Here is a 12,731-nt window from a genome sequence, read left to right on the forward strand (position 1 = left end):
GTCTGATGCACTCACTCAACCAAGCGTTCTAACCACAACCTCGCCCCTCCCCACCCCCCAACCATTCCAATTTCTGTAGGCGGGAATTATTTGTAATGCTATTCTAATGAGCCGCTTTGTGATATCACAAAGCCCGGAAAACAAACGCTGTAGTCCAAACGAGCCGTTCGTTGTAGTTCTTGAAAAGGGATTTAAAAAAAAATAAATATCTCCCTTTGGAGTGGACTTTGAGATTTGTAACTTTCTAGATCTTTTTAATGCCCAAACATACACACTACACACTGACTAAAATTTAAAAAGTGAAAAAGCATAATAGGACCCCTTTAAGTAAATATTTTTAAATTGTTGTTTTGTAATTGATTTTTTATTTGAAAAGCAGGACAAAACAGTAAAAAGCACATTTTGGCAATTTACTTAATGCAATGGTGAAAAAAAAACAATGGCAAAATAGGCCTACATGGGGGGAAAAATGTGAAAAACCGTATTCGGCCTTTGGCCCAGTGTTTCATTTTGTTCGGCTTCGACCAAGAATTTTCATTTCGGTGCATCCCTAATTATTAGATTAGATTATCCATAACAAATGATTAAATCTGGAATCTGTGCAAAAGCATTGTTATTGTTTTTAATTAAATAGTTAATATATTATTATTATTATTTTTTCATTATTTATTTTTATTTCATATTTATATTCAAACATTTATAAATGTATAAATTACAACATTATAAATTATTACTAATTATAGCTACATCTTGTAGCACGGTGCATATACAGTCATACCATCCAGCCCTAAGCATACCTTCTCTACCTAAGCAGTAGGGCTGCACGATATATCGAAATTATCGAAATATCGCAATATGCATATCGCAATGGCGTGCGATATCTGAATCATTTTAATAATAGGCTACTTAAATCAAAACGTTGCAGAAGGTCAAAATTTTAGTTGACACATTTAGCAGAGAATAGCTTGAAGTTACAAAGAGTTATTAAGTGCAATAAGTTGCAAAAAACAACTCTTTGCCGTCTCGTCTTGCTGTCTGACTCACACCTGAAGCGCACGCACAAGGCGCATCTTGCACAGCGTTTCTTCAGTTCTGCCGCACACGTGCAAAGCGCGCACACACACACACACACACACACACACACACACACACACAGATACGCGTTTCAGACGGCGCGCAAACACCGAGTTGATTTGTCTTTTGCATCTCCTCATGTTTGAACAGACACATACACACAGAATTATGTCAATAGTACCCGTCTCGACGATCATTCTCTTAATTATTAAAATTCTGTACCTGAATACTACGGTTTATTTATGCTTGTAAATTGTGTATTTGTTCTCCCCCCCCCTTTTTCTTTCTTTTTTTTTTTTACTGACTGTTCACTTGCCTTTAAATCATGTTTGAACTTTCTCAGACTGTTAAATATTTTAAAATATAATTTAAAATGGATTTTTCACACTTTAAGCAATATCGTATCGCATATCGAATATCGCATTTTTTAACAAGGTATCGCATATCGCAGTTTTCTTCAATATCGCACAGCCCTAGTTCAAACTGCTGATAAAAACATCAAACAATAAGTAATCCATAAGACTCCAGTCCATTGATTAATGAAACAAATCCATCATATACAACTTTAAACCCTCACTTCTGGCCAAAATACAAGTTCATAATCCATTATAACATAACATAACATTTCTCCAGTGAAAAAAAATCCATCCCCCATTGTCCTCTCACATCAAAATCCACTAACATATTTGTTTAGAACCGTTACAAGGTATCGCATATCGCTTTTTTTTCCAATATCGCACAGCCCTACTAAACAGAAAAGAAAACGTGTATTTTAAGAGTAATTTTCATTGTGGTAGGTCTCTGAAAATGGCCATAGGCCTCTATACAGTCATAACAGATGACCTCATGTTTTGTAGAGGGCCTGGCATTCTCTGGCTGCAGTGCTTGAGCTCAGTATTGTTCTTCAGCCTTCCTGTTTTCATTCTCTTTCACCAAGCATCATGAAAACTGTGTGGACGGCATGCTGAGACTTCTCAAATGCAGTAACTGAGCCCAGAACTGCTCAGAAATGAGGAGATGAGCTTAATGCACATTACAGGCTCTGGTTGTATCCTCCCAATTCCCTTGCTCAAAACCGTTCTCAGATTGCACAGCCTGATGGATGGCAGATATTATTGTTGTGATATCATACAGTCAGACGCTGTTTATGAGGAACTTGCAGTGCTATGAGGAAGTCACACTTTTTTTTTTCCTTTTTTTTTTGAACCACAACATCTGTGTCCAAGTTTTTTTTTCATTGCTCAGTGAAATATTGCACTGATAGCTAATACTTTGTCCCAAACTTTATGCCACAGATCACTTTGTTGGCATGTAGATAAATGTATTATTGTGTTCCTCACTTTGAAATGTCTAAAGGGGAGTATCAAACTACTCAAGGGTTTGTGGGCACAGCCAGTGTGGTTGAAGCTGCTGTACACTCTTAGTATTTGCTAGTTTCATGATGATTTGTGGTTGCTTGTGATCTTCAGCACCTGTGAGAAGAATGTGGAGCCTGTGTTTTGCTCTCTACTGCCTCTACAGGCAGATGGGTGTGCAGTTCATAGATCATTCCAGATGGGAACACACTCTGTCCTCTTTAAGCTCTCCTCTTTAGGATACAGCAGGGCAGATCAGTGTCTGCAGATGCCATTCTGGATGTAAATATTAGCAGGTGGAAATTAATTTTGCTATCTCAGTGTTGGTCTTCATTTATTAGAAAAATATAAATTGTACAGTAACTGCTTTATACACACTTACAGGGAGAAGTATTTTATTTTAAATTATTTTATTTTTAGTTGATTGTTTTGTTGCTTTATTTTAAAAATTTTAAATTAATTTATTTGTTTTGTTTTATTTTTACATTTTAAAATTATTTTTATTATTTTGTGTTTTTTTTTTTATGTTTTAATTATTTTTATTGTTTTGCTGTGTTAAGTTTTATATTCATTTTTTTTTATTTTACAAATGTGTTTTTTGTTTTGTCTTTGTATTTATTTTAATTTTTTTAAATTTATTTGTTTTGTGTTGTGTTTTTTGTTTTTGTCCAACAAAAATTGGCTAATTGTAAAAACCTGCATTGTATTTCACATCAAACAGTTAGTCAATAGTACAGAAACTGTTCTGAAACAGGGCTGAACATAAACTTTTCTGCAGGCTGCTAAAATTTACTTTCCCTGCAGTGATGCAGCTTGTTCTCATATGGTACTCCTGAAGATATATTTCAACAGTTGAATGCCTGTTTTTGTTTGTTTGTGTTATAATTCTGGCTTTTAAAACCACTGCAGGCTGTTAATGGTGGATATTGATTTGCCTGTGGACTAAAGAGCAAAGTCTCATGGGGTCTGAAGCTAGAGACACATATTCCACCGCATTAGTCCAGGCATGCCTGCTATTCTCAGGTCATCTCACACTATCTGAAATAAGCCCAGGTTTATAATCGCATCTGAAAGTTGATACGTTTTGAGCAGCCAGATGGGTTTTTCATTCTTCCATCTAAACTTTTCCTGTGCACACGCAGGTCAGGTGGTGCAGTCTGCTAACTCATTTAAATCCCTCCTGCTTGAGTTTCCTACAGTGATGAAAGCCATTAGTCTTTGTGCATCTGTACCCTGGCATTCTAGCAGGAAAACCACCATGTGCGTTTTTGTGTTTTTGCTGTGCCAGCTTTATCCACCCTTGAGCTGGTTTGTCAATTAGCTAGCTAAAGAAAGTAAGAATTTGCATAATTGTTTCTGTCTGGAATATCCTGCCGAACCAGTGTTGTGTTTATGCGTGCAAGTGAGTTAAACATCCAATCAGACTTTGTTTTTGATGATCACATGGCATTAAACTGGCCTCAGCTTGAGAGGTTCAGGGATTAGGGTCAGGACTTTGTTTGGGAGGAGTGAATAGCACGTTTAGTTTTGCATTTGCCTAATGAGCGGCTCTCCATTGGCTGATAGATTGAACTTGTGGTCTACTGAAGTGTTTTGTCCAAACATAATTGGATGGATTGAGAGGTTGTTTTGAGTTTATTCACTCATTTCAACCAACTCTGTACCAATTAGCCTCATGTTAGCTTCAAACTGTCATTCACAGCTTTGAGGAGGTTGGCATGACGAGAGTTACTTGGCCAAGTTTCTTGGCCAGCTGATGTTGTTCATTTTCAGATATGAACATAAAATGGGTTGTTTAGGCACTGTTTGTTTCAGCTCCTATTAGGTATCACATACATAAAGAATATTTGCATACTATGCAGAGAATGCTGTATACTGTATGTGTCACTTACCTCTATGCTTGGTTCACTGTTGATGTATATTGAATCTTCACAGGCCTAATGTCTGGCTTAATGTCTAATTTACAAATCCTAATGCTTTCATTTGGATTATTCTACATGTTCAGCCAGATTTAAGGGATTTTAAACCATGAATATGTGCATTTTTAACAGTCTAATGGCATTACAATTGTCACATAATTTGGTTTTATATTTCAAGCCTGAAAATTAAAACAAGGCACATGTCTTTGAGGAAGCAGTACAAAATTAAATTAAACAACGCAGATGATGGTTCTTATTTCTGTACCCCACTGTTCAGTGTGGTGGTCGTCATGGTAACAGACATAACTTTTGCTATGGCTTGCATGAGCAGTGCTGATGTAGGAGACATTAGCCCCATTCACACATATAGACTTTACTGGTAAATTACCATTAAGAGATCATGTGTGAACAGGACCTTTTCAAAAATAACGGTAAATTTGTTACGGCAATTTACCGGTATGAGAAGTTGTAACATTACCAGTAAATTACTGGTAATCTGCTCTGTGTGAATGCAGATTGAAGATTACTGGTACGAGCATGTACAAGTTCAGAATGCTCTGACTTAAGACATCTACTCTGGGCCAATCCAGAGCCATTGAAATTCAATATTCACATTCAATGAATAACATTCTGACACAGATGACACATTTACTCTGCGCTGTGTATTTTGGTTTGAAGTCGCCGAAGGCGATGTCTCTGGGCCAAAAGTAGCTGCATGAATGTGAACGTTTGACACAAAAATTAAAACATCAACAAAAACACTGACTGTGTATATCCCTCCATGTTTACAAACACAACACCGGGATGCACAGCCGTTTAGAGGTCATTTCTGGTTAATGATTTCACAGAATTTACCGGTAATTTGAAATCGATGTGTGAACGATGCTTTACCGGTAAAAAAGACACAAAGTTGTTGCCTGTGTGAACAGTGCATTTTTGTATTTACCGGTAAAGTCGCTCCGGTAATTTTACTGCAATTTACTGGTATTACTGTGTGAAAGGGGCTGTTGATAGAACGGCAACATAAGATCATTAGAACTCTTTGTGTTTTCTTTTAATGCGAGTGTGTTTCCCTTATAAGTTTTAGGGACTTTAATGAATACATAACTGCAAGTGCTTATAGGGCTTTGAATGCAAAATCGTTTTGCATTTACTCTTTCAATTGAAAATAGCAGAATGAAAGTGAGTGACGTGACATGTGGCCAAGTATGGTTTCCCATACTAGGAATTAGTGCTCTGCATTTAACCCATCCAAAGTGCACACACACAGCAGTGAACACACACACACCGTGAACACACACCCGGAGCAGTGGGCAGCCATTTATGCTGCGGCGCCCGGGGAGCAGTTGGTGGTTCGGTGCCTTGCTCAAGGGCACCTCAGTCGTGGTATTGAAGGTGGGAGAGAGCGCTTACATTCACTCCCCCCACCTACAATCTCTGCCGGTACGAGACTCAAACCCGCAACCTTTGAGTTACGAGTCCGACTCTCTAACCATTAGGCCACGACTTCCCCGTCCTGTCTGCATCATAAAACATAGTACAAGCTCTGTGTGACCCACACATGTGCCAGGCTTGCCGTTTGTCCACCTGTCTTTCGGCCCCCGTGTTGATCTTTCCATATCATCAGTGTTCTGATATGACTGGTGAACACACTGCATGATGGGAGAGGCATTTATAGTCCCTCTATGCATTTTGTTCCAGGAAAGAGGGGCAGAATGACTGCAGTAATGTAAATCCCTGTGTGTTTTACCCACTGCTCCAGTTTCCATTTGGCCTTAGGTCAGAGGTGTAATCACTTTATTTAGCCTCTGTTTCTCCTGAATGACACAGGCCTGTCCTCCGTCACATTGACCATGTGAGAATGCAGGACTTGAGGAAAGGACCTGCTTTCACCAACCTGGGAAACATTGGTTGTCTTTCCAAACAGACACGCAACTAATCGGCTTTCTGAGAAAGAGGCCTTCTCCATGAAAACTCTTAAGATACAATCTGTGGATGGTCCTGCAGATTTGTCCTACCCTTTTACTAGTAAAGCTAGATTGTATAGCATAAAATAAAATTAAAATCTTGATTTTGATAAGGTATTTTTTTTGTTAGCCTTTTGATATTTAATATCTCAATATTTATGTATTTCCTTCGAAATGGCTTATACTAGCTTTGATGTTAACTGCTAGCATCCTCCTAAAAAATGTATAAAAAACAAAATATTTTGACCAAAAAAATAAAAATAAAAATGGGTAAATTCAAAGTTTAATGCAAGAAAATTTGGCTGAAGTCAAGTTCAAAATAATCAAGTTCACACTATTGTTCCGTAAATTAACTGAATGAATGATTTTTAATTAAATGAAACATTGAATCAGAATTTTGAACCTATTTTTGTAAAAAGTTTAAACTGATTCACATAAATAATTGAATTTACCAACTCTATTGCAATTTTCGCTATATATATGTTTAAATCAGAGTCTTATATCTAGGGCTGGGTTTTGACACAAATTTCACGATTCGATTCTCATTCACAAGCTTTCGATTCGATTACCAGTTCGATTCGATTCAATATAGATTATTTTGGATATATATCAGGTACAGTACATGCCAAATTTTCTCAAGGAAAAAAAAAATCAACTAATGCTGTAAAATATACATGAGAGTCAGTTGGTACTACATTACTATAATATTGAAGAATTAAAATTAATTAAGTTTTTACAATAATAAAGTTACAGTATTAATAACATATTAATAGTAACATATTAATATTTCTACTTCAATTCATTTTTTTTTTTAATATAAACATTTAAATGGTGGCTGTCATAAAAACTTGATGGATTTATTCAAACATAAATTAAACATTGAAGAACAGTAAAAATTATAATGAATATGTTATGTGGTGCATATAAGCAAAATGCCCCTCTCCACAGTTTATTTTTCTATCTGACTAATGAGTTCATAGTCACCGACTATTTTTCTGAGATAAATGTGACATTACGTGACATTGTTTACAAGCTGTTATATTGACGTCTTTGCGCGGCTGAAACACTGATTGAGCGATTACGTGAGACCGGATACGGATTGTAAAGTTGTACTCTTTCTTTTAACTTGCCTTCGGATATTTAGTCATGTTTATTTTGTGCTGAAACGGGTATTAATGTGGAGGAGATGATCAGTTCACGTGCGCCTCACGCTGCCGCATCTGTGTTGAACTGAGGAGCTACAGCGATCTGTCACTCCAAATTAAACGGCGCCAAAACGGCATTTATTGTTTGAATACTGCAATACAATGGACAGAATTTGAAATCTGAGACTTTGTTTCATATGAAATGTACCAAAGCACAATGCCTATTGCAGTTTATTGGATGGGAAGTACCCTTCAATGTTCCGTCCATTAACTGAAAACAGGCTAGACTAATCGATTCTTGGATTTAGGAATCGATATCGTTCCGTAAAAATGAGAATCAATTAATATCGAGATATCGATATTTTTTTACCCAGCCCTACTTATATCTGTTATACTCATGAGACGAGCCCAATGTCCAAATATGTCTATTAATATGCCTAAATGTGGCTATTAATATGCCTGTGCAAAAAAACAAAGTATTAAGTTTGAACACCCAGTATTCAAAAAATAGTAGGTGAAAAGGATGATATTCCTAGTGTGCATCTGATGGACACTTAACTATCCCATGAGGCCACAAGAGAGTGAGTCATGAGTCGCGGAGAAGTGGTGCAGCTGACATCATAGGTCACATGACAATGCAAATTAATTGCATGCATACTACAAACATACATTCTGTAGAACTATTGCAGCAATTCTTCATCAAATGTACTACCTACTCTGGCAGTACGTGATTTCAACACAGCTAAGGTGGAGTGACACATGAAATCATTGTGATATTAAGTTACTCACCAGTGAAATCATTTCAAATAGTCCTGTATATTGAATATTGCTTATACTTTCTAGTCTCATATTCGACTCTCTCAGAAAGAAGTGGCTCAGTACCCAGCCCTCCCCTCTCATTTCCACTGAATAATAGATGAATACTGCGAGATTAGCCAGTGTCCCAGAGGTGCTGCTGGGGGAATTAGTCATTGCAGGGGGCTCAAACTAGTGTTGCTTTCGTCAACGAAAATTATGACTAAATATCGTCGTCAACGAACATTTATCACGTGACGAAGACGAGACGCAACGTAAATGCTGGTCATGTGACGATGACTATAATTAAATGTATAATGCAATATTGTTGACGAATAAAAACGAGACTAAATGTGGTTTACAAAATAAAAACTATGCTAAAATGTCTCTTAATTTTCGTTGACCCAGACTTTTAGTTGACTAAAACTTGACTAGACTAAAAAGAATATGAACGTGACTAAAACTAATAAAAACTAATGACAGCTTCACACACAGACTAGACTAAAACTAAAATTAAAACAGGCCGCCAAAAACAACACTAGCTCAAACGTCCTCTACTGCAGAGAGCCTCATGCTTAATTAGACCGTTGAATTTTAAATATGTATAATCCACACCTTTTTGCTTTCTTTCTTCCATTCACCCATGCTTTAGAGAGGGAAAAAAACACCACATTTCTCTATTTCTGGGCTGATGGGTCATTTTTGTTGCAGCGGGAACAGGAAAGGTTGTTGTTATGTTGTTGTTTGGATTGTTGCTAAGACAGCAGTGGGTGCATCCCATTCGTCAGTCTCTTTCTGTTTTTTTCTGCCCACCCAGCCAACTGACCTCGCCACCCTGCGCTCTGCCGGTGGAATGCGTTCGTCTGGATCGAATCAAGGCCTGAACGCACTCGGGGGGCCCTGCCAGTCAACTCCGAGTCAGTCGAGGGGACTGCAGCAGCAGCTGGCTTTCTGATACCTATAAATATCCTACAGTAGATTCCTGCGGTTCCACAGCCTTTTGGGCCGCTCACTCCCAGGCTTAGCATTCTGATGGTGTGGTGGTGTTGAGACGAGGGTCGGGCTGAATGTTTGGGACACGCCAAATAGCAGAAAGATTGTAGATTCCTATTTATTAATACTGCAGGGATATGTAGCGACCTCCCGAGAGCGGGGTGGACAGTATGTGTGAGATCTGTCAGTGAAAACAGGAAGGGTTAAATTTGGAAAAATGGGAAGAATTATGGTTAGTCACATGCAATAGGTGAATCTGCTGATCCCACACAAAGACATCTTTGAGTCAACAGTTTTTTTTACATTGGCCCTGCTGAGGTGAATGTGTCCTCTCTCTCAATTGTTGAAATCAAAAATAGCCCCCAAACAAGTGCTTTACAGTGGTTGTGGAGCAGTTATGCACATGTGACTTTCATTTCATTCAATCAGAAGAATGGAAATGTTGGAAATTTTACATGTTGGTTTAGCTACAGTGGTGATTTATGGCGTTTTGAAGGCTGACTCAATCCCTGTCGTTTGATCATATAGGGCGTTGATATCTGTTAATAGTTTAGAGCCATTAATAATGATTTTGTGCAGGTGAGCAGTTCACTTTGCATAAAACACTATCAATGATGGATTCAGTTCAGGTATTAATGCGATCCAGGCATAGTTTTTTTTGTATTAATACTACTGTACAATTTATTAATATTTTAAATGGGCTTTTATTGTTATAATTTCAGGTTTCATTTTAATTTTAGTAATTAATTTTAGTTCTTTTTATATTTCTATTTTGCTTTAATATATATTTTTTCACTTTTACAATTAGTAATTTTAATATGTCAACTTAAACTTATTACTTTTAGTTGCCATGGCAACATTTCTAATTAAATTTTTTCATCTGATTCGCATTTTATTTTATTTCAGATTTAAATTTTTTTGTAATTAATGGATTTAAGGGTTCTAATGCTCTTATTGTGTAGTCTGTTACAATTTGTTTGTGTTAACTTGTGTGTTTGCTTTTTTCTTTACTTTGAATTTTGAGTACACATTATGTTTTAATCATTTAATTATTTATACTGTTTCATTATTTTCAATCATTAAAATTCTTATGCAGAACTGTAATGAAAATTGTTTCACTTATAATAAAAGGAAGTATTATATATATATATATATATATATATATATATATATATACATTTATTTCTTTTTTTTAATTGTAAATTTATCAGCATAACAATCTAAATAAATGAGAAATATATCAGCCATCTTGCCACCTTACACTTTTATTGGTCAGTCACTAGGGGGGGAAAACATACTGATTTTCGTTGTCTTTTGCAGCTATTTTGAACCCCAAGAACCCAAAGGAACCACCCAAATCTTTCAGCTTTGACTACTCATACTGGTCTCACACCTCAGTAAGTCTCATTTTCTCTCTCTTTCTTCTTCTGTCCTTTTCCTGCTTTGCTTTTTCTGCTGAGCTGGCTCAGTGGACAATAAAATGCGTGTGGTCAGATTTACAGCTGTAATTAATCATCCCCCAAAATAAAGTCTGTATTAATGTGTTTTGTTCTCTTTTCTTCATTTCTCTGCTAGCCGGATGACCCTTGCTTTGCATCACAGAGCCTTGTGTACAATGACATTGGGGAGGAGATGTTGCAGCATGCTTTTGAGGGATATAATGTCTGTATTTTCGCCTACGGCCAAACCGGAGCTGGCAAGTCCTACACCATGATGGGAAAGCAAGAGGAAGGACAGGAAGGCATTATTCCTCAGGTATGTATGTAATATCACAGCTTAAGTATCACCTTAATGTATCCAAAGTAATAGACATGCTTAAGAGCTCAGCAGTGACTGAGATGTTTCTGATCTCTAAGCAGACATTGCCAGCAGATATTAGCGCTCCGTCTAGCACATCCGGCAGGGGTAGAGTTATTTGTCCTCTGTATCGATCGCTCTCTCTCTCTCTCCTCCCTAATGTGCTCTTTTTGTCCCCCTCCCAGCTCTGTGAAGAACTCTTTGAGAAAATCAATGACAATAGCAATGAGGAGATCTCGTACTCTGTGGAGGTGAGCAGCAGACATATCACGACTCCTCAGTTCATTCCTGTGACTCACTTCACATGCTTTCCATCTATTGAAATGCACTTAACAGCTTTCCATCTATTGAAATGCTGTGTTTGTTGTTACCTCAAAGCATTAAACTCAGCAGTGGGGGGGTGATGTGTTTGTTCAGAGCCCACTAAAGTGTTCAATAATTGAGAGCTAAACATGTTCAGTTACAAATTGACTATGGTATTAAATATGCTGTAAATATTTTTGACAACATGTGGAATAGATTTTAAAAATATATATACTTTCATCTCAGGTTATGTATTCTAAGGTTATATATATCTCAAGTTATATCTGATTTTTATATGCTCATGGTAGGTGGCTTATATGGAGATATACTGTGAGCGGGTGAGGGACCTGCTAAACCCTAAGAATAAAGGGAACCTGCGTGTCAGGGAACATCCTCTACTTGGGCCGTATGTTGAAGACCTCTCGAAACTGGCCGTCACGTCTTACACAGACATAGCTGACCTCATGGATGCTGGTAACAAAGCCAGGTGAGAGAGAGAAAAAAATTGTTGTAAGTTGATACGACTTATAAGTTACTGCGTGGGCAATGTAGAACATTCAAAATCAGGTATTTAAGTTTTTTTTCACTTTGGATGTTGAAGGATAGTGGTTTGACTTTTTGTCAAGTGGGAAATGGAAAAGTGTTGTTGAGTTTCGTCCAGTGATACTTGGACTAATAGTCATGTATAAATGCGACTCTTGGGAAGGAGTAACACGCTTCTAATCCTCCCATACTGATTCCCAGGGTTTATTTGTGGAGAATGTGACGTGTAAACGTTTAATGTTTCTCTCGAGAGCTAGGGCTGTCGCGGTGATTAAATTTCCGTTGCAGTAATTTTGAGTGGCTCAATAGCGCGGTATGCGGTATTATCACCACACACACACATATATATACAGTATCTCACAGAAGTGAGTACACCCCTCACATTTTTGGAAATATTTTATTATATCTTTTCATGTGACAACACTGAAGAAATGACACTTTGCTACAATGTAAAGTAGGGAGTGTACAGCTTGTATAACAGTGTAAATTTGCTGTCCCCTCAAAATAACTCAACACACAGCCATTAATGTCCAATTAAAAATGTCCAAAATGGGCCCAAAGTGTCAATATTTTGTGTGGCCACCATTATTTTCCAGCACTGCCTTAACCCTCTTGGGCATGGCGTTCACCAGAGCTTCACAGGTTGCCACTGGAGTCCTCTTCCACTCCTCCATGACGATTTCACAGAGCTGGTGGATGTTAGAGACCTTGAGATAGGGTTTAGGTCTGGAGACATGCTTGGCCAATCCATCACCTTTACCCTCAGCTTCTTTAGCAAGACAGTGGTCGTCTTGGAGGTGTGTTTGGGGTCGTTATCATGTTGGAATACTGCCCTGCGGC

General features: G+C 37.6%; 1 protein-coding gene across 1 annotated transcript in view; it reads left to right on the plus strand.

Annotated features, from left to right (window-relative positions):
- The window catches only part of LOC107695777 (kinesin-like protein KIF1B), an 84,145-nt gene that overhangs the window by 18,876 nt on the left and 52,538 nt on the right, over positions 1-12,731 (plus strand). Inside the window, exons 3-6 of the mRNA XM_016495818.1 lie at positions 10,569-10,645; positions 10,824-11,003; positions 11,231-11,296; positions 11,657-11,835. Of these exons, the coding sequence (XP_016351304.1) occupies positions 10,569-10,645; positions 10,824-11,003; positions 11,231-11,296; positions 11,657-11,835 (502 nt within the window). The remainder of the gene's footprint in view (positions 1-10,568; positions 10,646-10,823; positions 11,004-11,230; positions 11,297-11,656; positions 11,836-12,731) is intronic.

This window comes from Sinocyclocheilus anshuiensis, unplaced genomic scaffold, assembly GCF_001515605.1.
Source record: "Sinocyclocheilus anshuiensis isolate Anshui unplaced genomic scaffold, SAMN03320099.WGS_v1.1 scaffold234, whole genome shotgun sequence".
Classification (NCBI taxonomy): domain Eukaryota; kingdom Metazoa; phylum Chordata; class Actinopteri; order Cypriniformes; family Cyprinidae; genus Sinocyclocheilus; species Sinocyclocheilus anshuiensis.